We start from the raw sequence: 20,667 nt of genomic DNA, 5'->3' as shown, positions 1-20,667 counted from the left end.
GGATAAATCCATCTTTGATTTTTATTTAATTTGGAAAATTAATGACATTTATGATTATTTTAATGTATATATGCCAATGTGCTAAAAAAACAGCAACATGCATACAAATGATACTCACTTAAGATATATAACATGACATTTGCTCGAAATGGAGTACTCCATACTATAATTTCATGTACCTGAGAGAGGGGGGTAATGGTTCCAGTATCATCCTGTCCGAGAGTTAATCCTTTCAAGAGTTCCAGCTTCTCCTCCCTATTTTCGCTATACAATTTCTGGGGCCATTTCCAAACATTTTATTATATTAAGAAAAATATTATTAATAGTTGATGTACTGTACTAGATATTTATATTAATATCATGAGTACTCATAGTTTTGGTAAGGACTAGTGGTTCTTTCTGGAACGAAGTCAAATTAGATCACCTAATAATTTGACTATTTAAGAGAAAAGTAGTTGAATAAAAAATTTATTGATGTATCATTAATTTGAGCAGGTAGTAATTTCCAACTACAATCTAGCTACTCACTTACTCTTTTTTTTGGAGTTTTATTCCAGTAACAAACAGTTTAATGGAAATGAAATCTATGTAAAAATATCGTATAGTTGATCATCCGCTAGTTATAAATTTGAGATAACATTAAATTTTCACGATATAACTGTGAAATTATGGAATTCTCAAATTCACACAATCACGAGTAATTGAATAGGAGTATTAATGTGACCAAGAATAATTTATGAAAACTAAGAATATTTTGATAGCAAATTCAAATGAATAAATCAGATTTTACTCACGTCGATGAAATCGTTGAGGATGAAATCCGGCATAAACAGTCGCCGGAAAACGGACAAACCGAGCAACTTCCGCAGCTGTGAGGCGGAGCTAGGCAGCAACAAATCGTCAACCTTCTCCACTTTCGCTCTCTTCATCAGCTCCACATGATCCCTCCGCCGCATATTCGCCGCGGAACTCGCGATCACCACCTTATCCACCCTCTCCGGCCACATCGATGCCATGCGGTACGCAACCAGTCCGCCGTAGCTCGTGCCGACCACGGAATACCTTCGTGAATTCAAATCTCAAAATTCATGAATAATCCAATTGAATATCTAATTAATGAAATCGGAGAATTGGGGATTTAGCTATCACCTGCTAATCCCTAGCTTCTCCATGAGTTTAGCAATGGAAGTCGCCTGAAAAATCTCGGACCTGTCGGCGGATTCGGTGGTGGAGCCGCCGAAGAAGAGTAAATCGGGAACGTAGACGCTGAACTGGCGGGAAAAGAAACAGATCTGAGGCCGCCATTGCCAGATGCCGTGAGGACCGAAGCCGTGGAGGAGGAGGAGCGGAGGTTTGGTGGAGGCGGAGCTAGAGGGTCCCCAAAAGGTGATGGTGGTGGCGGTGTCTATGTCTATGCTTTGAGAAGAGAGACCGGCGGAGGCGAGGCAGCGGCGGAGGAAGCTGCCGTAGACTGAGACGAAGCTGAGACAGAAGGGAACCATGCTGTGTTAGTGTTAATGCGGGTGATGGTTTTAGGTGAAGGAAGTAAACTATGGTTTTAGGTGAAGGTCTTACTCACAAAAAAAATATTAAAATAGGAGTAATTATTTTAAATTAGACAAAGTTAATAGTTTGGTAATTTTATACCTAGTACCCAAAAATAAAATGGGTGAATTGTAGTCATGATATGAAATTGACATGACTGTTTCCTAGTTACCAATTCTAAATTTTGATATTGAGCTAAAACTAGTCCATACTACATACCATTGTCCAAAGGTTCCATCACATCTAAATGGAAGGTGATTTGAAATGCACAATAATAACTAATCCATATCCATTATTTATTACTCTTTTTAAATTACTCTCAATTAATAATTACTTTTAAATTAGACCTAGTTAATAGTTTGATAATTTACACCTAGTACAAAAAAATAAAAATCGGTGAATTATAGGCAGTCATGACATGAAATTGACATGATCGGTTCCTAATTGCCAATTCTAAATTTTGATATTGAGCTAAAATTAGTCTCATACTACATACCAATGTCAAAAGATTGCATAACATATAGATGGGAGGTAATTTGAAATGTACAATAATAATTCATCCATATCCATTATTTATTACTCGCTCCATCCTGCGAAAATATGCATTCTTTTCTTTTTAGTCTGTCCCACAAGAATATGTAATTTTTAATTTTAAAATCTATTTTCTCTCTGTTGAGGTGAGACTCACTCTCAACTAATAATTATTTTAAAATTAGACAAAGTTAATAGTTTGGTAATTTACACATAGTGCCCAAAAACAGAAATTGGTAAATTGTAGTCGGTCATGACATGAAATTGACATGATCTATTCCTAATTACCAATTCTAAATTTTGATATTGAGCTAAACGCCTAAAATTAGTCCATTCTAGGTACCAATTTCAGAAGGTTGCATCACATATAAATGGAAGGTGATTTGAAATGCACAATAATAATTGATCCATATCCATTTTTATTACTCATTCCGTCTCGCAATATGATGTATTCTTTTATCTTTAGTTTGTCCCACAAAAATATGCAATTTCTAATTTTGAAAACTTTTTTCTCTTTGTTGAGGTGTGGCCCACTCTCAACTAATAATCCCTCTATATTAAAAAAAATAGAAACATTTGAAATGACATAGATTTAATGCACAATTGGTAAAGTAAGAGAGGGGAAAAGAAAAAATGAGTAAAGTAAGAAAGATAAGAGAAAAAGTAGTGAAAGTAGAGTTAGTGGATTGTGGAGTTCATGTCTTAAAATAGAAAGATTTTAAAGGTTCTATTTTTAAAGAACAGTCCAAAATGAAAATAGTTGCTATTTTTAGCAAAACGGGAGGAGTATCAAACAAATAAATCAAAATAGAAATGACTTACATATTGTTTCAAATGAGGTAAAAAGTTGCTATTTTTAGCAAAACGGGAGGAGTATCAAACAAATAAATCAAAATCGAAATGACTTACATATTGTTTGAAATGAGATAAAAAAAAAAACGACGCCTGAGAGATTCGAACTCTCGCGGGGAAACCCCATGTACTTAGCAGGCACACGCCTTAACCACTCGGCCAAAGCGTCTCGGTGATTGCCAGTGAGTATTATTCAACTTATACGTATATTTCTTCTGATATCGATTTCCCCTTTACTCTTCGCTTACTGAAGAAGCATGTTAAGAAAATTGAAACTGACGAGAAAGCAGATTGTGGAATGCTGGAGGTTTTCCGATTGAGTTCTTAGATCATTATCTGAGATCGGGCGACTGATGCAATGGCGACGGTGCAGGCTGTTACTGGTAACTTGACGGCCGCGGAGCGCGGTATATTGACCGCAATCAACAGCGGCGCCTCTAGCCTCTCGCTCGTCGGTTCCGGCTTCATAGTCCTTTGCTATTTACTCTTCAAGGAGCTCCGCAAGTTTTCCTTCAAGCTCGTGTTCTTCCTCGCTCTCTCCGTAAGTGTTCCTGCTCATTTTGTTATTTGTGATCTACTATTTACTATTCGTCCCTTAAAATTAGGTTGCGTTACACCTTCGCTAGTTTCGGTTACAGTAATTGCTTTTAGTAGTACGAACAACATCAATTTAGCTTATTACTAGTATTAATTTTAGCTTGATGCAAGGTTTTATGTTTTTGTGATCTCGAGGTGTTGTGTTTTCGGTTGAATATGATATGTTCTGCACATTGTTAATGAAATTGAAATTGAACTATTTAAGGCATTTTCTTGAAATTTCAGCCCAATTAAGGTTACACTAGTGTTTTTGCTGCAAAACTAAATGGAAATTTGTTCACTGATATTGCTAGGGATTCATGTGCATCTATTATTATTAATGTTCCTCTTTGTGTAATGTCACAGCTCTGTTTATAACTAACATTACAATAGTCTTCGGTTGATGTTTGATCAATAAATATATGATGTTTTCAGTACGATATCCATTTTGTTCTTTGGTGCTTTTCCTAAAAATTTCACATTACAGTGCAATTGGTGGGCATTATTTGTGAATTTTCAGCTTTCTTGATTCTTCACCCTAAATAGAATGCCAAGTTAATTATTAATTTCTGGTGCAGGACATGTTCTGCAGTTTCTTCAGCATCATTGGGTAATGACTTCTCTTATTTTCTTCTGGCAGTCAATTTTTTCCATCCTCCATAAAACGGATGAAGATTATCCCATTTTAGTTGTTAAAATGAATGTGTTATATGCAGGGATCCTTCAAAAGGATACTTTTGTTACGCTCAAGGCTACGCGACACATTTTTTCTGTGTTGCTTCTTTCCTGTGGACCACTACAATTGCTTTCACTCTGCACCGAACAGTTGTTAGACATAAAACTGATGTGGAGGATTTAGAGCCGATGTTTCATTTGTATGTTTGGGGTATGCTTTATATGTATCAGCATTTCCTAGTCTATTTCTTATATAGTGGAGTACTACTAGGATTCTGTACTTTTGTATCTTTTATCTCGGGCTAATTGGAGTGAATGAATGTTCCAGGAACTTCTGTTGTTATGACAGTAATTCGTTCTATTGGCAATCACCATCATGGTCATATAAGCCATGTTGGTGCTTGGTGTTGGGCACAAAGAGGGCTCACAGGACAGGCAAGTATATGAGGCTTTATCCATGATACCATTTTTACTTTTATTTCTTCTCGTTAGTATGCTACATTACCATTCGTTTATGGATTTGTTTTCATATTTTGTTTGTTTTATGATACATCTGGAATATGCTTTAAACAATAATAGAAAACATGATACTGAAAATAAGTATTTTTCCTTTTTTTATTTGTGAAATCTGAATAATGTTTTTATTATAAATAGGAGTGAATTAAAATTAGTATACTCTAATTTCAGTCTGACCCTATTCATTTTGCACGTTTACCATGCAATGCAAGATTTTGTTTGGGTTTACAGGAACTTGGCATGTTTTCCAGTTGCACTGAAATAAACTGGGTTAAGGGTTTCTTGCTGGAATTATATCTAATGTGCAATTGATTATGACTTCAAATTGTTAATATTGATGCATGTTAGCATTTGTGTTTTCTCTCATAGATCATATGTAATCTTTGTTCTGGATAATGAAACACCCAAATATGGTGCCGGTGTGTGTCTGTGTGATAACATTATGTGAATCATTATGAAATCTGTCAATTTTCTGATTTCACAGTCAACTATGTTTATAAGAATTGTTACTTTGTTATAAAATGAATCTGGTATTTAGATGACACTTTTTTATTCTTTTAGCCCACATAGTCATCTCTAACTCTTATTTTGCACCTGCAGGTGGTCCAATTTATAACATTTTATGCACCGTTGTGGAGTGCAATTCTTTTCAATGGCTTCACCTATTTTCAAGTGATACGCATGTTAAAAAATGCCACTCGTGTATGTAGTAACCTCTATTCTTCCTTTCTCATGCGTTATCTGTATGGGTGAATGAACCCATGTTGATGCTATGACTTGTTTCTACAGATGGCAGTGGGAATGTCAGAGCGTGGTTATCAATCAGATGCACGACATGATATGAAGGTAAATTATCTTCCGTGAGCTTATTGGTGGAAGAAAAACTGGGAACAAGCTAGATAAAATACATGCCCATTGCCTAGTTATCAAGTATATTATTCACATGAATGTATACCAAATCTCAGTAACGTACCTTATATACCATATATAGAATAAATAATATTCTTAATGTCCCATAGCTTTGAGCACCTTGGATCTTAGACATGTTTTTATGTCTGTTTACTTTTTCATGGAAAAATGTCCAAATACGTACCCACTCCAAGTGAATTTGTTATTCTGTCATACTTATTATAATACAGTCACTACTTCTGATTATTAAAAGCAGATGTATACTGTATTGCTGAATGTGCATTTAAAGAAGAAAATACTTCTGGATGCACAGTGTTCTCATTTTTCCCTTGCATTCCTTGACAGGCACTGAATCGATGGGGCTACTATCCACTTATTCTAATTGGATCGTGGTTCTTCGGCACGATTAACCGTATGCACGACTTTATCGAACCAGGTCATAAGATCTTTTGGCTTTCTGTTCTTGATGTTGGCATGGCTGCACTTATGGTAAACCTCTGACACTCATAAAAACACTCATAAAACTTCTCATGAGAGTCTACTTTCTCCGTCCTCTATTAAACTCTCTCTTCCTGATGCTTGTATTAAGGGCCTTTTCAACTCGATAGCCTATGGTCTCAACTCTTCAGTGCGGAGGGCCATTTATGAAAGATTCGATCTGTAAGTCATAACTGTCAAAATCTTTCAATTGATCACCCGCACTGCATCTTGTTCTGTTTATAGTCTCCCAAACATAACATCCTTTTGATTGACATAGTGACTGCCGGAAAGGCATGAAAGTAAAAATGGAAAAAACCCCTTCCCCAAAATTAAATCCTTAACTATCCTGGATATATATAACTCATTAGATAAATCAATTAAGTTGATCTTTTGTCTTCCCTACAAATGTGTTTTGTTTCGTACTGTATTTTCATATGTTTTGGCCATGCTTCAGTGCTTTACCACTGTAAACTCATACAATTTGTGTTGGTTCATACAATTTTCCAGGTTTCCTGACAGGTTTAGAAGATTGCTTCCTAGGAATTTGAGGCCGAGAGGCCAGCAACAGGATAGTGAATTAGTTTCACTGAAAACTGAGGGCTAGCAATTGCAGTTCAGTTCTTGGCCACTGCTATGTGCACATATTTGAATTAGAGATCTATTCTTTTGCAGAAGATAATTGACCAGGAGCAACAGAGGTACTGTGTCTGCCTTCCATGTGAAGGGGATTCTGCACGATTGTTCTCTCTCAGGTGAACTAATTTGACACACTAAACAAGTTTCGTTTATGTTTATCTCTGCAGCCGCTTTCTAACTGCATGTATAACTAGTGGCAACTGTACCAGCTCATATTTCTGGAAGCATTGCTGTGCTACCCATTTTCTTATGTCATCAAGAACTTAGTTTGCTTGAAGCATTGGTTTTATCTTCTTTAGTAGACAATTGAGATGTCTAAAAATTGTCAGTTGATACATCTGTTTGATATTGTGTTTCAATCTCGTATTGTAGATACATTTGTTCGATATTGTGTTTCAATTTCCCATTCTATTGCAGCAACGACGTCCACATGAAAATATAAAATTGAGTTGGAAAATTAGAGGCATTCGAATTTTTGCTTACCACATTCCTTTTCTGTATTCCTTTTCATTATTAGCGTAACCGACTCCCATAGTCCCATAGAATATACTTTAAATTATGCCAAAATATTGTGGACAGAAAGTAGTAGTAACAGATTTTTCTGATATTAATAGACTGCTGGGTTCACTATTCGATATTTCCACTGTGTCGCTGAAAACTAATCCCAGCATCAATCCTGACATTATAATGTTTTTTTAATATATCATAAAACTTTTTTAATATATCATAAAACTTAACAGAACAGAACAAAGCAAAAAACATAAGGTATCATTCATGGCCCTAGGTAGTCTAAATCTCCAGCTCAACCTCACCAAACATGAAACTAGATATTTACACAACCATCTTTTTCCAGTTTTTGTATTGATCCAACGCAGGAAAGAATTCAAGTTAAGTCTATGTCAGCTAAAGGGCTTTCAGAAATATTGAGAACAAACCAGAATACTACCACACTAGAAAGTATAATCAGATTAAGAGCATTCATTTTCTTGCTTCTGTTAGTAAGAGATCAAATCAATCTGGAGCACAAAACAGATTTGCAAATGAATCAGTCAGTTCAATTAACTTGAAACAAATGGAATGAAAACATTGTTCAACCAACTACAAACAACTAAACTTAGCTGAAATCCTAACATATCTCAAACATTTTGCAATAGCAGCCAGTCTCCAAATTCAAGAACAAATCAAGCAACCAATTTCTACCTTCCTCAAGAATCAAGAGCAGATAAACAGCTCTCCAACCGGATCATACCCCGGCTCTTGACCGGGCTGGATCGGGGCGAATCCAAGCTCTTGAGCAGCAGGTGCTTGACAGCAGAGATGAGCTCATCATCACTTGGACTCTTTGGAGGGCTCAGATTCTTGAATTTCCTGCAGAAACTCATGTGCTGATTCAGAGCTTCTTCATTCCCAATCCCTTTCCCTGATCTCATCACCTCATCCTTCACTGCTTCAGAGCAGAGCCCGCAAATCCAACGCCCCGAAAATCGCTCACAAACGCGCTTTATGTATTCCTCCGTGCATTCCTCTGTGAGGCCACAACACTCGCATTTTGCAAATGCGAGCTCAGTTGCTTTCAACACAGCTGTTGCTATTGCTTGTTTTGGCTTTGAACAGTTCTCCATTGAAGATCTCTGTTGGTAGAGAAGAGAAAACTAACGGCTAAAACCAATATTTGTATATATACACGCCGGAATTAATGCTTAACGGAAACTGGGAATTCAAAAAAAACAATCTTTTATTCCAATTCAAATGGAACACAATAAATGGAGGGATTTATGGATCTTTACCTGCATGAATTTATGGTGGCTGGTTGAATCTTGAATGATTCTTGTTCTTTATTTATCTCTCCTTTTCCCACTCACTCTCTTCTACAACAATCTCTCCGCCAATGATCAGACGCTTGAATCTCACATACATTTCAGGGAGCCCTTTTTGGCTAGAAATTAGAGGAAATTAAAAATAGGGTTTTATGGATTTCCCTTCACCATTTCTGCCGTGAGGTGTGTGTGAAGGAAAAGGAGCTGTGATTTGTGTTTAATTTAATTGGACATAAGCTGCCAATGCCATTATCAATGATTGGATAAAGCAACGGTGAAAATCTGCTTTTTAGCTCCAGTGTTTTCACTGCTGTCCTAAACGAGCCTGGATCTGCTACAGCGCCATCCCCTGCTCCCTATCTATGGGCTGCTTCTTCATTTGGTAGTATCAACTATCAAATTTGACCTCTTGTGTAAACAAATGTAGCTATAATTGTAGCGAAAAAAATTGCACATCGAGACAATGACGGATTCAATAAACAAAATTTGTGTAGTCCGATGCCATAAAAAAGATTGTCGCCAACTTAGGAAGGCAGAGGCGATTCGGCGATCAGTGATAAAACGAATTTAATGGAGTTTTTCGGCTCTCATGGATCGATAGTAAAATTGATTATTTTTTTTACTCCACTTAGTTCTACCATTGTGTAAAGTTGAGTATTGATGAAATCTTGATTGATATATAACTTGTGACGTTATTATGAAGATGACTACATGAGAATTGGATGAGTAAATTAATGAAACATTAGGTGATATAAAAAGTCTATTATCATTGTTGAATATTAAGTCTTGTTAGGTCGAGGAATAAATGAATCAAATGATTAGTACTAGTACTATTTGTTTACCTATTGCTTTGACTTTTTATTCATGGTACCGTTTAAAAAATAATTTGAACTTTTTAGTTTTATTTTTCTCTTTGTATATAAGAGTTAATTATTAAGAAATTCACAAATTTTGATTTTCTATAAGGGTTAATAATTACTACTCCGATCCTACTATATTAGTATTGAAATTTTAATCAGTAGCAGGTCATTATCAATTTGTGACATACCATGTATAAACTCTTATTATAGACTCAAAATATAACTATTACACATTGATTGGGGACATGACATCAAAGTTATTATTCATGCGATAACATGCGTATCAAATAGCTTGACACACCATTGAAATGACTTCGTATTATAATAATTCAAATTATAAACATACTTAAACTTTTTTATAATAAATTAATTTTCAATAAATCTTTAAAATTTCAAATATGACTAATTGTCTAAGAATATTCTAATATTGACTATTCCCGGGTTGACATTAGCGAGGTCACCACCTAATAAATTCAAAATATGTTCAGTAAAAACATACTACGAAAAACATTGTTAATTTTATACTGTGATTTCTCCAATCCAATCCTCGTCAAAATTATTTCAAAAAGAGATTAAAATTTGTTTTGTAGTCCACAAAATTCTAATGGCTATAATTTGTATTAGTAATAATAAAAGTACCCACTCAATACATTTTTAGTTGAGCACTTAACAAAAAAGTCGTAAACGGATGTTCTCGTGATGCAATTCAAATGTAGTCCAATTTTTGGAGCTTTTTTTTGCCCAGTATTTATTTAATACTCCATTCGTCTCAATAAATATGAAATATTTGGTTTTCGGTACAAGATTTTATACAGTATTATTTTGTGAGTTAATATAGAGAGGGGAAAAAGTAAAGATGATGTTGTTTCCATTTTATGAAATATTTCATTTTTAATAGGATAACTTTTTCATTTTTAATGGGACAGTAGTGCAAATACGCCTCATACCCTTGAAGCATTATGAGTCAGCAATTCCGTAGCGGTCTGGATCAGACGTTGTGTTGCAGGGCGCTAGGCTGAACCACAACTCAATATCTATAAAATTCTGAAATTTGTATTTATTAGTACTACTATTATTTATTTCAATCATTGTTTCTAAATTAACGTATTGAATTTTATTTTACCTCTAGTAATGTAGTTTTCAAAAAATTAAACAATGTAGTAATTTTAATTTAATTAATACTTTTGAATTGTTTATGTTGATTATATACATAAAGTAGTAAGAAATATGTGAAATTGAACAATAATTACAAAATAAAATACAATAATTAAATTGTACTCTCTCCGTCCCGTCATAATCGAGTCACTTCTTTTGACATAAGATTTAAGGAATTAATATTTAAAAAGTTAAAGTGCAAAGAGGAAAGTATGAGTGACGGAAAAATAGAGGTGTGAAAAGAAAAAAATAGGTGGGAAAATAAAATAAGAGTGAGAATTTTTTGCATAAAATGAAAATGACTCACTTGTGATGAGACATTCTAAAAAGTAAAGTGACTCGCTTATAGTGGGTCGGAGGGAAAGTATGATTTAGGACATGAGAATCATGATATTGTTTATATTGTGACATGGCACATAATATAAGCGGAATAGTGATGTGACATAGTTATGGCTTGACTTATGACTTATATGTGTTAATGGCCTAACATTTTGACAAATTAAATTTCGTCTGTCTTAGCTAATTCGATTATAAACAATTATGATGGGGCCCATGGGCCAAAACCGAAAAACCAAAGCTATGAAGCCCACATGCTTTGAACGTGTGGTGCCACCACCATTGTTCATTTGTTCTGATGAGTCTTATTACAACCAATAAGTTCAGCATAATGAATATATTGAGATATCAGATATGGTAGTCTAAGTGTAAAATTCGATTCACAAAATATTTCTGTTGCAAGAAGCTTTTGGTTAAATTCCGAGAAACGTGTGGATTGTATTTTCGTTCATTTGGATATATGGTCTAATTGATGCCAATTTTCGTTATTGGTAATGAAAAATAAAAGAATATGAGTTTTCCTTCTTTAATTGTTAAGGAGTCCTGTGAATGAACGTCTCATGCATGATTTGAACGCGAGAAAAAAAGTGAAGAATCAACTTTTCAACTATGACTCTCACACTCTAGTCGTTGTTTTTCTTTATGTTCTTTTAAAAATAGCTGCTTCATTAATATAAGGATTCTTGTATCATGCTATGTTGTGATTGCTTAAACAGTAACCTGACTAATTTGCAATTTCCGACGAAAGAATCGAGATCGATAGCAAGGGTTTTGAGAGAAACCAATAGCGTGAAAACGAGAAGGAGAAAAATAATAATTTGATTATTAGATTTCTTGTTGATTGCTTAAGCAAAAGCGATATTATATCTAATCCATACGATTTGACCTCCTAATCAATTCGGGGAAGAACTGCAAAGAAATACAAAGAAAATCCGAATTGGGCTTAAGGCCCGACTCAATTTTAAAAGAAAATATCATTAACAATTAAATAGAACAAATAGCAAAAATAACTAAGGGCGCGCCTTGCATGGTCTAGGCGTAGTCCTGAAGATATTTGGGTCGTTGCGTGTGATGTTGGATCCGCAACGTGATAGGCTCCTCCTGCTCTGGCGATGGTGGTTCCGCGTTGACAGCCTCGGCCTATGGCCGGCTGTTGTCCTCAACTCCATGCTCACTCTTTTGCCACTATGCTCGTATCATTCAATTTTTAGGTACACCTAATCTAAAATATGCTATCGACAATATTGATAGTGAATTTGTAACCGTAATAAGGAGCTAAAGAGATTTATATTTGATATTTTAATTTAAATCTTTCACATAGTGGCGTCGAAAAGAATTTGGGTGGGATATTTATGCCCTCAAACAAATATATAAAATATTTATGATGCGCATAATCATATAATGGAAATTGGAATTGTTAAAATTAGGAGTGGATAGGCGCACTTATGAGTTATGACCCACACAAGATTTATTTGTTGAAATTAAAGCCACTTCACATATAAAGTCCCCTGTCGTTTTCTCACTCTAAAAATTGGTCCACGAATTGAATTTGTTGTCTCATGGTAGTACATAAATAATTGACAAAACTCTCATTTAAATATAATTTTAGCTTTTTTTTTATTAATTTCATAATTTTTAAATCTGTGAATTAAACCATAGCTTAGCATAACTGCAATTATACAATAAAAATAATTTTCTGACTATTATCTCATTCAATGATATGACAATGATATGGATTAAAACAAAGTATAAATCTCACTTCCACGCAATGGTGAATTGTCAACCGGCATTATAAATTTAAAAATATTAACTTCCATGTATCAGTCTCGCGTGAAACAATGGCAAATTGAAGTACTATAGAAATTACGGTTTAATTGACTAGCTGATAATATATTTATATGAATATGAATGATTAAAAGGCAACATAATAAAATTACTCTAAAATGATAATTTCTTCGATAAAATACGCAAAGGGACCTTATCACGCGCAATATGTACACATGTAGCCTCATAAATTATGTATTATGCCATGAACATGATAGTGTTCTAAATTATTCGAGTTAAAACATGTTTCTTGTATCAATAAATTTATCAGCTTTCAATAATAACTTCTATTTTAAGCGTTAATTCATTTTTAAAAAGCAAATGATAATTAGTAACTTTTATAGATGATCTAAAAATTTACTGTAAAATGATTTTTGGATTTAAGAATTACTCCATTACTTTGAAGGAAATACTACCCGTCCACCGAAATTTGTCCCATTTTTTCATTTCCATCCGTTCCCCAAAATTTATCCTATTTCACTTTTATCATTTTTGGTAGTGGATCTTATATTTCATTAATTCGTTTCTACTCACGTTTTATTATAAAATTCATATATAAAAGTTAGAATCCACAATCTACTAACTTTTTTAACTCACTTTCTATTATATTTTTTAAAATTCGTGTCAGGTTAAAGTGGGACAAATTTTGGTGGCCGGAGGTAGTAATTGTTCTATTGTGAGTGTAGTTATTTTATAGAGAAGAGAAAACGACGAAACCTACAAAAGTTAGGCTTAAATTTAGTTGAAGCAAAACTGAAAATGAAAAAGAAAATGAAAAGGCAAAGGGCAAAAAAGGAATAATATTGATGGTAAGAAGAGAGAGAATGAAAAGCCTGAATTGGAGATAGGAAGATAGAGAGAGACACACACCCTCTTCTCCCTTGGCTCAGTTCACAGCCTCAACAATCTGCAAAATTAATTGCAAAAAAGGGAATCGACAAGTGTTTTCCAATCAATACTCATATTTTAGGCCTAACTGCTTTCTAAATTTCAGTCTTTTTAAGCTCCGAATCTCTACGAATCTCATCCTTTTACTCTCGTGTGGTTATGGATGCATTCGATATGGTTTCCTTTACCACAGGCCTGCGCAAAGGTATATTCAGATGCAAACCTAGATCTTGTTTTATGCGTTGATTCTGTTTGGATAGTGTGTTTTGTCATCTCCTTCGTAGGGCTCAGATTCTGAGAGATCTATGGTGATAAGTTTTCTGATTGAAGTTCAAAGCCGTTGTTTCCGATTATTTGTGCTTGATCTTGTTTTATTGTTTATTTGCTGATTTTTTTGGAATTTTAGCGTAATTTAAGGTTAGTGTTGTTTGTTGTGCGTGTGAGTGTGCGTATGGACGATTATGAGTTATGACTGATGATGAATGTGTTTGCTGTTTGTAGATGAAAAGGAAATCAATTTTGTGTAGTTGATAGTGTCATTATTGCCTTTTTTTCTGTAAGAATGTTTAACCGTGTTTGGTTACTGTTATTGTGTGTGATTTTTTATGTGTAGTCATCTGTGTATGTTTGTGTTTATTCTTGCCTCTCAAAAAAGGGAACATAACTGATCTTCATTGGATGCTTGTGTGGCTGTTACGATTCATTGTATTAAAGTTATTTTTTGTTTGATTTTCATTTCAAAATTCTGTGAACTTTTTACAGTAAATCTTGGTTTGTGCTGTAATTAATTAAAAGGTGTCACAACATGGATCCATGTTATTCACATGTCGTTGAACGTATTATAGAATCATTGTTTTGTTTGTTTGTTTGTGCTTTGGTGGTTCCCAAAAGATGGGAAAGTGTGAATCTTGTATGTCATAATTCATAAAACTTGCTAATTTGGATGGCTGAATTCACATGCAGGATTTGGGTGATCCACATTCAGTACTGCGGCTTTGGTTGTTCCATCAAGACATTTCGTTTCTTATCTCTTTTTAAGTGTATAACCTTTTTCTTCCTAACTGAAACACTAGTGTGAAACTAATACGATGTACTTGTCGGGAAAGGGAGCTTCTTCTGGTGACAAAAACCTTGGTGCTTCAAAATTAACTTTGAACCCCAACGCCACAGAATTTGTTCCTTTTGCTCTGAGATCACCTGTAGCTGGCTCTAACAATGCAGAGGGATCCTCAAAATTTGTTACGTCCACAGCTTCTGGCCCAGGGAAAGGAATATTAGACAGAACAGAGTCATCAGTCTCAAACAATTCCGAGGACGAAGCCCAGCAATACTGGCGCAATCAGCTCCCAGATGATATTACTCCCGACTTTAAGGTTATGGGTATTGATGATAATCAAGGGATCAATAACCTATCATTTTCTGGCCTATCTTTGACTGATGCTAATGAAGGTCCAAGGTATTCTTCTTCGATAGGTAGTGGTTTTATGTTGAAGGAACAACAAGGATTATCTCCTCGCCCTGTTAATGGAAACAGTCATGCTGAACAGCTGAGATATCCAGTTTCATCTTATGGAGAATACCTGTCACCAACAAGTTATCATTCATCTCTTTCTAAGCCTTGGGACCAACAGATTGTCAGCAATGATCAGCTTCTTGCAAGAGAAGGGACTGATGGGAATCCAAGACATGGTCTTCTAGCTGATATGTCAAGTGAGCAATTAATGCTAGATAATTCAGATGTGGGCCCTCTAGAGTTCCTGGCTTCACAGTTCCCTGGTTTCGCAGCTGAAAGTCTTGCAGAGGTTTATTTTGCAAACGGAGGTGATTTAAACCTAACAATTGAGATGCTTACTCAGCTAGAGGTATGATACTTTTGTTGGCATTGGTTTGAAACAACTTTTGATTTGCCATGGATGTTTTGTTTGGCATGCTTAACCTACCAATTTTTGTTTAAAACATTTATAAGTTTATTCTCATCATTTCCAAATGGTAATTTAGTACTTGAAAAAATTTGTGATATCTATAATTGATGCATTAAATTCTTTAGAATTAAGTGTATATTGCCTTGGTTTTTACAGCTTCAGGTTGATGGTGGCTTAAATCAGACTCTTACTTCAAAAACTGTATCTGCTCCAAATCTTAATTCAATGGATTTTCCTGCGCTCTCTGTGAGAGATGGCCAAAACGATTTAGGTATTCCCCAAAATGGATATCGCTCTCCAGAAAAGCAAGGCTCATTGCTGTTCAGATCTAATTCCTTTGTTCCATCAAGAGGCGCTACGGATTTTGCTTCGGCTGTCAGGAAAATGCCACCTCAAGATTCTAGCATGTGGAAATACGAGAGAAATGGGTCTTCAGATACAAGCATTGGATCGAGTCGAAGCTCTCACGTACTGGCAAATTCATACAACAGTGGCCAGGGGAGGGGCATCTATGGTGATAGGTTTCAAAGCCGGGGATCAGCTCGCTCATCTCCTGTCTGGCTTGAAACTGGAGATGCAGTCGGTAATGTTCATAGGAAATGTTGCTTTTACTTGCTTTTTAATATTTTTAATTCTCGGAGCATGCATTCTACAAGTATACTATATGCTTTACCTTTTTTGACGTGGCAGCAAACATGTACTCTGAAATGCGGGAGGAAGCTCGTGATCATGCACGTGTGCGCAATGTATACTTTGAGCAGGTACGTCTTGTCTGCAGTCTAAAGGCTGGAAGTCAAATAAAGAAAAAAAATTGGAAAAACAAAGTTATACCCTTTTGTTACGTGTCTTGATGAATATAAATAAATATGCTACGTACTTATTTTTCCTTGAGTATTTATGTGTGAACTAGGGGTGCAAGAGGCATTTGTTTTGTATGGCTGTATACTTCCATAGACGGGAGCTCGAGTTGTGGAAACTTGTGCAGTCGACTACATTTTCAATTGTGCTCTTCTTCCCAAGGTTCATCTTTTCTGTTTGGGGAGGGGGTGCATTAGATCTATCTATTTATACTCTTAGTTGTACTTGTATCTGTTGTGAAACCGAATGTTGTCAGTTCTTATGAACCCATCACAACTCAGCTTCTTTCACTTTCTCCCACACAGTAGGAACTTTCTGAAAAAATGCTAATTAACTAAGGAGTTTGTATTTCATTTTTGAAGCTTTTATATGAATCAGTGATCACATTTTGCTTCCGTTGTTGATTTAATCTGACATATTTAATGTGAGATTAGGCACGACAAGCGTACCTCGTTGGTAACAAGGCCTTAGCCAAGGAATTGAGCATTAAGGGACAGCTGCACAATATGCAGATGAAAGCATCTCATGGGAAAGCACAAGAATCTATTTTTCGCCAGAGGTTTGCTGTTCTTCGACCATATGAGAGCTACCCATTGCTACAAAACCCAAATATTATCTTGTTCACCGTTGATCCTTGCTTGTATTATCTTTCCTTCATCTTTTATTTTTTGCAGGAATTCGGACATTCCGACAAACGGGAGGGAACAGATGATCGATCTGCACGGTCTACATGTGAGTGAAGCTATTCATGTCCTCAAGCGTGAGCTGGCGGTGATGAAGAACGCAGCTAGGTCGTTGGATCAAAGACTGCTTGTCTACATATGCGTGGGAACTGGTCACCACACTAGGGGAGCGCGCACGCCTGCTAGACTCCCGACTGCTGTTCAGCGCTACTTGCTGGAGGAGGAGGGTCTCGACTTTTCAGAGCCGCAACCTGGGCTCCTCCGAGTTGTTATATACTGAACCAGGAAGGTATAGGAGATTTTTCACACTGCATTACTCAGAAAATCAAAATCAATCAACCCATCTGGGGAGAAAGGTTTCAAAAAGGAAAAAAAGAAAAGAAAAGAAAAGAAAAAGAAGAAATGGAAATCTGTGTATCTGTAAATGGGGAAAAGGTCGTAGGATACTTCCGCAGAAGGTAAAAAAGAAGAAAAATAAAAGAGATCGATGAAGAAAGCAGATGTCTGTATGATTACTGTGTAGTTGGCTGAACCGTAGAAGATGTTTTTGTAGTTTTCAGTTGTTTTGCATCGGCCTCTTTTTGTTGTTTATGTTACAATTTTTTGGGGTTTAAATGAGATGTAACTGATAGAATTCTTTCTCAAATTTCTCCAACCATTTGGAGCTCCTCTTCACATGTCTCATCTTTGCCCTTCTGCTTGAATGATTTTTGTTTTTCTTACTATTTATGAATGTGCAAATCGAAGGTAATGGAATTATTTAGGCTTCTATTACACTGCCATCCGTCTCATAAAAATATAGATATATTTCTTTTTCGTTCGTCCGTAAAAGTATCTCATTTTCATTTATAAAAAGTTTTTCCAAGCTCAATAACTATATACATTAATTTATTTATAATTTATATCACTTAAATAATACTCCCTCCGTTTCTTCATAGTTGAGTCATTTTTCCATTTCAGAAAGTTTCTTCATAGTTGAGTCATTTCTATATATAGTAACCTTTTTCTCTCCTTTACTTTACTCTCTCTTACTTTATTCTCTCTACTTTATTCACTTTATACTTTATTCTCTCTACCTTTTCTTCTCTCTTACTTTTTTATCTATTTATTTAACACACCCAATATTAATTTCTAAAACTCCGTGCCGAAAAGTTTCGTCTCAACTATGGCGAAACGGAGGGAGTATAATACTACTAATAACGCCACAGTAATGGAGTTATCTAGGCCTATTTGAACCACACTTTTCAATTGAAAGGGCTTTGGAAATTAAATGAGGCAAGAAAATGGTCATATACAACAAAACTGAGTTCAATGATGCACCATACATGAGAAATAAGAAAGTGTGAGACAACATCCAATATAGGGGCCAGATCATTTTAGCTTGGCTTTCGAAGAGCTCTTTAGAGGCTTCGCTGCTGGTTGAGTCGTGGTGATTTGGGCTGCTGCTTTCTTTAGGGGCCAGATCATTTTAGCTTGGCTTTCGAAGAGCTCTTCAGAGGCTTCGCTGCTGGTTGAGTTGCGGTGGTTCGGGCTGCGGCTTTCTTTAGGTTGTACTTCACCGATAAGAAAGCGCAAAGCAAAGCTATCATCATTGTCGGGTACACGAATACTGCCTTTGTTGGATCTGTGTTTGGTGGCTTTCCAAGAATGCCTTCCTTGAGAAGACCCCAGATGACTAAAAGAGTCCCAAACATGTTCATCCTTCCCTGTTTTAGGAGACCAACGAGGGAACCAGCGACACAAAAGTAACTTCCGGCAAGAACCTAGTAAACAGGAAAGGAGAGCAAAAAAGTTTTAAAAGAGTGTAGCATGTAATAAAACAAACGACTGTAAGCTTGATTATTAAGTGTGGAAGAAAAAAGGTGAGGTAAAAGAGCGCCAACACATACCTCTAATCGTTGTAGGTCGACTTCAGCAGAAGCTTCCTTAATGTCAGTCAAGTTATAGATGCTTAACAGATTATTCCAACTTGGGAAAGTCATGTCAGTCGTGAGGCTGTTAACAATAGCTCCAGGGTAGAGAAGAGCCTTTACCACTGGAAGAGGAAAGACTTCGCTAGAAATCAGCTGTGAGGCTGTCACGTGAATAGGTGTCGTGCACATGCCAGACCGACATTGGACCCTGAGAAATAAAATAAACATGCAACAAAAAGCAAGATAAATAAGATGGTTAGGAGTAATATGACTTGATGGTATTTATAGTTTTTCTTATTCTATAATTTATCAAAACCAAACAGAAACAATCACGTTTAGAATTTATATGCTCACATTTATCAAATAGCAGCACAAGGTTTAACTTCTTTCTTCAAAATGTGGATTAAGAACGGACAATTTATAGAAAGAAGCTACCGTTCCCAATTAGTAGTAGAAATTATTCATTCACCAAATGTCTACAACTTTATCAAATAAGTAATCTAATTGAACAAGATAAATACTTGCAAAAGAACTGTTGAAACCTAGCTTTTACCAGCTCCTTTTTCGGCTTATATGATCTCCTAATCAAGCAATACTAAGTCAAATCGTAGTTATCCAGAACAAGCAAGTAAGAAAAAATTATGATTGCCAAATGAAAATATGAAAAATCAAACACATTTCCTAGTTAGGATGATGCAATTCCAACTCCAAAGCACAAATTTCAACACAAAAAGAGGATGGCCCGAATGCTTAAAAATGTCAAACATTAGTTCATGTTAGTTTTTCAGTATTACCACAAGCACACACAGTGAGGTTCCAAGTGCTGTGCAAGGATAATACATTAGCTTTATGCAGCTAATGGTGAACAAAATTGAGCCAGCAACAACTTAAAACGTCAACTCCGAACGTTTTATGGAGTTGAAAGTCCAAATCAAAAGTAGAGTACATTCACCAGTTACAACTAATTCCAACTATAACTACATTTACCGCGAATTACTTCATTCATCATATTAGCACACTAGACCTCTGATTGACAAACTAAATAGGAAAATCATGCATAAAAAGCAATTTCATGATAACCATCTTGATAGATGTACACCTTGATTAACAAACTGTGCAATCGCCAATCAGTACAACATAATCAAAATCTAACATATACAATGATCCATCCTAATATCATACGTAGTAGTACTAAACAAGCAACAAGGTTAGACCTTAGTTATACAACAAATAAAGCAGAAAGACACAGAAATATGATTGCCACAAAATTCTAGTACTATCACACAGCGAAGTGATAACTGCTCAGATCTCAAAACAAAACTAAAAAACTTCAAAATACTACTCCGCAAGTTCAAGCTACAAATTGAGCTCAAAAGATAAGTCGACTTGAACCTAAAAATCCAATCTTCGCAAGCAACAATCGAAAACAAAACTGTAATTGGAAAGATGCAATTTTTGGCGTACCTGAAAAGGGGAACCTGAAAAATGATAAGGACGAAGTATAAGAGAGAAGCGTATTTGGGCAGGTTACTCCACTTCCCCTTCGCCGCAGGTGGGTTCGCCATAGCAGATCTCGATTCCCAAAATTACAAAGTCAAAATCTATGTTTTGATACAGAAAAAGAGAATGTTGATCACATTTATTATTATATTGAATTTATGTTATCATTATTCAATAGAGCAGCCCAATAA

At 35.5% G+C, this 20,667-nt stretch overlaps 5 protein-coding genes and 1 non-coding gene across 10 annotated transcripts in view; 2 read left to right on the top strand and 4 right to left on the bottom strand.

The window, feature by feature from the left end:
- The window catches only part of LOC125196684 (2-hydroxymuconate semialdehyde hydrolase-like), a 2,255-nt gene extending 692 nt beyond the window's left edge, over positions 1-1,563 (bottom strand). For both annotated transcript variants that reach the window (XM_048095296.1, XM_048095297.1), the window contains exons 1-3: positions 1,150-1,563; positions 795-1,062; positions 180-275 (exon numbers count right to left, since the gene is read on the bottom strand). In XM_048095296.1, coding sequence (XP_047951253.1) covers positions 180-275; positions 795-1,062; positions 1,150-1,502 — 717 coding nt within the window. In that variant the 5' untranslated portion in view covers positions 1,503-1,563. The remainder of the gene's footprint in view (positions 1-179; positions 276-794; positions 1,063-1,149) is intronic.
- A 1,452-nt stretch (positions 1,564-3,015) lies between these two features.
- Positions 3,016-3,097, bottom strand: TRNAS-GCU. The gene has a single exon. It is a non-coding gene; the product is annotated as a tRNA-Ser (tRNA).
- An 87-nt stretch (positions 3,098-3,184) lies between these two features.
- LOC125192749 (G-protein coupled receptor 1) lies at positions 3,185-7,140 on the top strand. 3 transcript variants are annotated; one of them, XR_007171464.1, is made up of 10 exons: positions 3,185-3,469; positions 4,083-4,114; positions 4,221-4,390; positions 4,508-4,614; positions 5,296-5,397; positions 5,485-5,541; positions 5,950-6,093; positions 6,194-6,264; positions 6,592-6,782; positions 6,888-7,140. XR_007171464.1 is itself a non-coding variant. In XM_048090382.1 (9 exons), exons 1-9 carry the CDS (start codon positions 3,287-3,289, stop codon positions 6,686-6,688), a joined length of 963 nt encoding a protein of 320 aa, XP_047946339.1. In that variant the 5' UTR covers positions 3,185-3,286; the 3' UTR covers positions 6,689-7,140. The 3 variants fall into 3 exon arrangements, 1 of the variants encoding a protein (XP_047946339.1); XR_007171465.1 differs by having other exon boundaries at positions 6,592-6,836; positions 6,915-7,140; XM_048090382.1 differs by having other exon boundaries at positions 6,592-7,140.
- A 597-nt stretch (positions 7,141-7,737) lies between these two features.
- Positions 7,738-8,771, bottom strand: LOC125193163. Of its 2 annotated transcripts, none has more exons than XM_048090914.1 (2): positions 8,508-8,771; positions 7,738-8,430 (listed from the first exon to the last, which is right to left on the bottom strand). In XM_048090914.1, exon 2 carries the CDS (start codon positions 8,340-8,342, stop codon positions 7,926-7,928), a length of 417 nt encoding a protein of 138 aa, XP_047946871.1. In that variant the 5' UTR covers positions 8,343-8,430; positions 8,508-8,771; the 3' UTR covers positions 7,738-7,925. The 2 variants fall into 2 exon arrangements, with proteins under 2 accessions (XP_047946871.1, XP_047946870.1); XM_048090913.1 differs by having other exon boundaries at positions 7,738-8,351; positions 8,508-8,769.
- Positions 8,772-13,502: 4,731 nt separating this feature from the next.
- On the top strand, positions 13,503-17,738 carry LOC125193947 (polyadenylate-binding protein-interacting protein 7-like). Its single transcript, XM_048091905.1, has 6 exons — positions 13,503-13,805; positions 14,564-15,462; positions 15,679-16,105; positions 16,213-16,283; positions 16,815-16,939; positions 17,055-17,738. The coding sequence occupies exons 2-6, from the start codon at positions 14,689-14,691 to the stop codon at positions 17,341-17,343; spliced, it is 1,686 nt and encodes a 561-aa protein (XP_047947862.1). The 5' UTR covers positions 13,503-13,805; positions 14,564-14,688; the 3' UTR covers positions 17,344-17,738.
- Positions 17,739-18,334: 596 nt separating this feature from the next.
- On the bottom strand, positions 18,335-20,597 carry LOC125193913. Its single transcript, XM_048091852.1, has 3 exons — positions 20,441-20,597; positions 18,953-19,184; positions 18,335-18,826 (listed from the first exon to the last, which is right to left on the bottom strand). Exons 1-3 carry the CDS (start codon positions 20,539-20,541, stop codon positions 18,527-18,529), a joined length of 633 nt encoding a protein of 210 aa, XP_047947809.1. The 5' UTR covers positions 20,542-20,597; the 3' UTR covers positions 18,335-18,526.
- Positions 20,598-20,667: the final 70 nt, after the last annotated feature.

Source organism: Salvia hispanica, chromosome 6 (genome assembly GCF_023119035.1).
Source record: "Salvia hispanica cultivar TCC Black 2014 chromosome 6, UniMelb_Shisp_WGS_1.0, whole genome shotgun sequence".
NCBI lineage: Eukaryota > Viridiplantae > Streptophyta > Magnoliopsida > Lamiales > Lamiaceae > Salvia > Salvia hispanica.
Note: the sequence above shows the minus strand (reverse complement) of the source record. Positions and strands in the feature narration are given on the sequence as shown.